Below are 4,842 nucleotides of genomic sequence, written 5' to 3'. Positions count from 1 at the left end.
GCCCGCGTCCCGCCCGCAGCGGGAGACGGCCCGTCTGCCCGCGCCGGCACCCCCGCCCCGGGCCCCGCGCCGCCGAAATCTGAGGCGCCGCCGGCTGGACGCGGCTTCCGCACACCCCAGGGCGTGCCCGTCGCCAGGGCAACCACGCCGTCCCCATAGCGACGGCGAACGCGCGCGCCGCGCGCCCCCCGCCCCCCCCCCCACGTCGGCGCCATGACAGACGGGGCGCGGTCAGTGCAGCAGGATTTTATTGGGGCCCGGGCCGGTCACTTGCTGCTGGTGTACTTGGTGACGGCCTTGGTACCCTCAGAGACGGCGTGCTTGGCCAGCTCGCCGGGCAGCAGGAGCCTCACAGCCGTCTGCACCTCACGGCTGGTGATGGTGGAGCGGTGGTTGTACTGGGCCAGGCGTGAGGCCTCTGAGGCCAGCCGCTCGAAGATATCGTTGACGAAGGAGTTCATGATGCTCATGGCCTTAGAGGAGATGCCAGTGTCTGGGTGCACCTGCCAGATGGTAATCAAGCACTGTCTCAAACACCCATCACCCTGGAGGGAGTGGGGCCCCCCTTCCCACCCTAGACAGTACCCCCTAACCCCAAAAAACCCCACAGTTACCACCTTGAGGGTCTCAATTTGTGTGCCACTTGCATTAGACTGAAGAGAGTCCCCCATGATACTACAGCAGCTTTGGGATTGTGCTGGCAGGAGCCTCTGCACAATCCCCTATATGGAAAACAAGCCTGTAAGGGGTGGAAATGCCCACATGCTCCAAGTCCTGCCTACCAGCTCATGCAGATGGCTGAGGCCTAGACAACTCATGGCCACTTCTCAAAATTCTCTCATCTCCTCTACAGACATTACCAGAAAGATAATACTTACTCATATGGCCAATAGCAGCTGTCCTTGCCCTATTGACTTGCACTAGAGCTTATTCTCTCTAGGAAACCCTTTCTGACCTAGATCCATCTCTTGCCTCCTACCCCAAGAATCCACACAGACACACACACTTTTGAGACTCAGCTGGGGCTCTCCTGTACCCACTCACTCTTTTTTTCATCTCACTAAAAAGCAGATTTTCCTTCCTTCCTCTTTACAATGCTAACATGCAGTGGGCAGAAGTAACTTTATATATGAAGCCATTTCTAGCAGAAAAGAAACATTTACTCACCTGTTTCAGTACTTTGTAGATATAGACTGAATAGGTTTCCTTTCTCCTAGGCTTCTTCTTAGACTTCCTGTCCTCAGAGGTAGGAGCACAACCACGCTTCTTTCCAGCTTCTGCACTCATCTCAGCCTCCAACAGAGCAAGCTCTAGCAGAGCAACCAGTAAGGTGCCATGGGGCTGGTTATATAGCAAAGGCAGCAGTACCTCACCTACCTCAGGTGCAGCCCCCAAGGAGCAGGACGAATACACATCTGTGACTGATGATTCCACTTTGCACTAAGTGAAGGGCAACTGGCCTGAGAGGATCTTGGAAGTAACCAATTCAATTAAACTTTCAGACCTGAGAAAAAGTTTGAGGGTAACACGGGCAAAGAGGTGGGCAAGAGCAGTAGCGTCTTATTCACATGGGGCAGATGTGCCAGAGAAGAGCTATTCCCAAGTCCATCCAGGGTGTTGGTGAAAGGAGAGTTCCTGCTTTGATGGAAGGGTGTAAATCAGAGTACTCAAGGTGTTGCTTCCAGAATCAAATGGGTGGAACCACCTCTGTGCTATGGAACAGATAATGCAGTCAGTGGAGACTCAGTAGCTGGAGGGGAAACATTGGTCTAGTGACTGAATGATAGCCTTATAAACATCCCAACAGCCAGTATTCCTTCCACTGTCTCAGCTAGCCTGCTCTTGGGAGTCCTGCCTGCTATACACAACAGGGCCTCAAAGGACAGAAGGGAGGCAGTGGGAGGATTCCTGCATTATGATGCAGGAATTAAGCTAAGCCAGGAAAAAAAGTGCAGCAACACAGAAGAGAAGTGAACAAAACAGAAAAAGTTTTCTGTCCTTTAGACAGAAAAGAAAGCCTTTCTCTCAGCAGGCACCACAACAGATATTTCATAAAAGGGTAATACTAGTATGTTACCTTTGGGTGAGGGGATGCTGGCATCTCTGTGCTGCCATGCACACTGTCTCCTGCTCAGGGGCACATGTTATACTGGCATATCCTTAACAAATCACATCTTCCAAGGACTGAGTTTGGGGGACTTACTCATCAGTCACTGCCGGTACGTGTACAGCCAATACTGTTTCACTGAATTTAGTTTTATTCTAGGCCTGTCCTCATGGGGAGGCACCTGATCACCTATCCCTAGTGCAAATAAACATCACAGTGACAAATGGAGTCTAAGTATCACAGAAGGGCTTCTTGCACCCAAGAACTGAAACATTAGTGATCAGGTGGGACAGGCTGGAATGGTCATGTCAGCACATTTGTGAAGGGGAATGGGTTTGGGCATTGAAGATATGGGGTAGAGGGATCCTTCTGGGAACAGGAGTGGCATATTCTGTGATACCGAACAACGTCAAGAGATGTCAGCGGATGATTCATACTGGGAGTAAGGAGCAGGCAACATCACCACTTCTGTTTTGTAAGAGGCCATGCATTGAGAAGGAACAGCACAGGGCTTCCACCTCTCATGTACATTCCACCCACCCGCTGATTTACAGAGTTGTAAATAGCTGAGATCTTTGTGTTGGGGGAGACTGTTCACCGCGACTGGAACTATTTTACCTTTGCCACCAGTCACAGCACACAAAGGTGCTCTCATGCTAAAGGAGCTGTTAGCCGTTGTATCTCTCCACAGCTGCAACTGTGTCTGGCACTGGCAGTTATACACACACAGCTTGTTTTTCTGACAAAATGTTTAGTTAGAAGGAAGCCCTTTGGTGGACAAGGAGCAGTGACTGATCACTCAGCATTAAGCACAGGGAGCCATTATATAGCAAGGGCAGAGGCTCATCCATTGAGCAGTAGAGTCAAATGGGAACTCCCAGGTTTGGGGAATTACCATCTGCTTCCCTAGATGGCATGTGCAAGAGGCTGTCCATTCTGGAAGCTGTGTGGTTGGCTTCACTCATCCTTGTGCTGTTTTTGTAGTGTATGGATCGGCTCACAACACAAAGACATGGGAATCCCACAACCCTGCACTTGACGTAATATCTGCCACTTCTGGCTGTAGCTGCGTTAGAGCCACCCTAGCTGAAACAGTTCAAAATGCCACTGCCCCAGCTAGTGGCTGCCTCTCTCACAGAAACCAGTACTCCAGGACACATGCCTGCCACAGCTGCTTCAGAGCAGTCTAACAAACTGTCACCACAGAACAGGTTTAAATCAAGGCTGAAATACCAGACTGATAAAGCATGTATATATATTCCATTTTACAAGTCCTGGCCTACTAACTGTGACCTCTAGTGCAGTTACAGCTACTTTTGCTTTGAACATGTACCTGTGGTCCTTGTTTGCTAAATCGGAGACCTGTCTGCAACCAAAAAGTTCTTCTCATTTCACAGCAGCAGACAGCTAACACAGCTCTCCTCTTTGCTACATCAGCTACAAGAATTCTCCAACTACCATCCATTGTGCTGGCTGTCATCCCAATGTTCCCATGCCCTTCTCAGGATTTACCATTCCCAAAGAACTCAGTGTAAGGTTATATCCTGCATTTATTATAGCCACCATGGCTCTCAACTACACAGATCTGAAATGTAGTGGTAAGAGTTGTTGCCAAATCTTTGCTAAGAATAAGGAAGAGCAGAATGAACAGCTCTAGCCTCAGGCAGGACTTCTTGACCTCACCATTCTCATAGCTATTTTGCAACCCTTTCCAACTCACCAACATCTTTTTAAAACGTAGAGAGCAGAACGAACAAAGATATGCATTCATCTATTCTTGTTTCAACTTTTGTGACACCGATCAGCCTTTACACTAATTACTTATTTGTGGGTTGCTTTTACTCCATCACTGTCTGTCTGTTAACTTCTGAGTACTACACTGTAATATTAATTTAAGTGACTTTTCAATGCAATCTAGACTTTTCTGCAGAACTAACTTGAACAGCATTTATACTAATCTGCATTATTTTCTCAGAAAAGACTTTTTTTTCTCTCAGATCATTGCTAAAAACACTGAAAAAGCTGAATGTTTTGTATTATCTACTGGAAGCAGCTCCAATTGTCACATTCATCCTATGGATGATACTAAGTGCTTCTATAACAGCAGTCACAACTTGGATGGTCCCTTTGGAAAGAAACAAGGAAATACTCTACTCAAAAAGTCAGAGCCACAGACAGTCGGCATCTGAGAAAGTACCCCTACTACATATTTGTAGTACAACTACTACATATTTGTCCTGTTCTTCAATTTGCCTGTCAACATGTACTGTTGGAACAGGTTATTGGGCTACATGAACCTTTCACATGACCAGTGCAGACATTCTCATGTGTCAGAAGTAATTAAAATGGTAACTCATGATCATAAGAAGCTCTTTGGTTTGATTTGCTACCTTTTTCTTTAGTACCTTTTAATTGTTTTAAAAATACATGAAAAATGTATTTTATTCAAGCTTCTGTGGCACAGGGTGAGGTTTAAATGCCAACTTTTCTAAAAATTTGTTATTAAGAACAAAAATAAATGTTAAACTAACTTTAGTTCATTAGTCTTGTTTAGTTAAACCTGCAAGGAACAAATAACTAATTCATAGCCCAAAAATCCTAAATTATTGAGTCTCATTATTAGACCCATAAAATTCAAGGTGAAGGAAAAAGCATACACCTAAACCACTCTGTTGTAGAGAACACACACTGGTATTTTATAGATCTACAGTCTGTCTCTAACTTCCAATCTTCAG

At 46.7% G+C, this 4,842-nt stretch overlaps 1 protein-coding gene across 1 annotated transcript; it reads right to left on the bottom strand.

The window, feature by feature from the left end:
• Positions 1-266: 266 nt before the first annotated feature.
• H2BK1 (H2B.K variant histone 1) lies at positions 267-1,287 on the bottom strand. Its single transcript, XM_075492079.1, has 2 exons — positions 1,168-1,287; positions 267-503 (listed from the first exon to the last, which is right to left on the bottom strand). Exons 1-2 carry the CDS (start codon positions 1,285-1,287, stop codon positions 267-269), a joined length of 357 nt encoding a protein of 118 aa, XP_075348194.1.
• Between the last annotated feature and the right edge of the window lie 3,555 nt (positions 1,288-4,842).

The sequence above is a fragment of the Mycteria americana genome, chromosome 2 (genome assembly GCF_035582795.1).
Source record: "Mycteria americana isolate JAX WOST 10 ecotype Jacksonville Zoo and Gardens chromosome 2, USCA_MyAme_1.0, whole genome shotgun sequence".
NCBI classification, from domain to species: Eukaryota; Metazoa; Chordata; class Aves; order Ciconiiformes; family Ciconiidae; genus Mycteria; species Mycteria americana.
This window is presented reverse-complemented; position numbering and strand designations above follow the sequence as displayed.

Excerpts from the sequence above, each read along its gene's own strand:
- H2BK1 (XM_075492079.1), bottom strand. The coding sequence starts at position 1,287 with ATGAGTGCAGAAGCTGGAAAGAAGCGTGGTTGTGCTCCTACCTCTGAG. Across the intron at positions 504-1,167 it reads TCTACAAAGTACTGAAACAG|GTGCACCCAGACACTGGCAT; the intron begins GTGAGTAAATGT and ends ACCATCTGGCAG.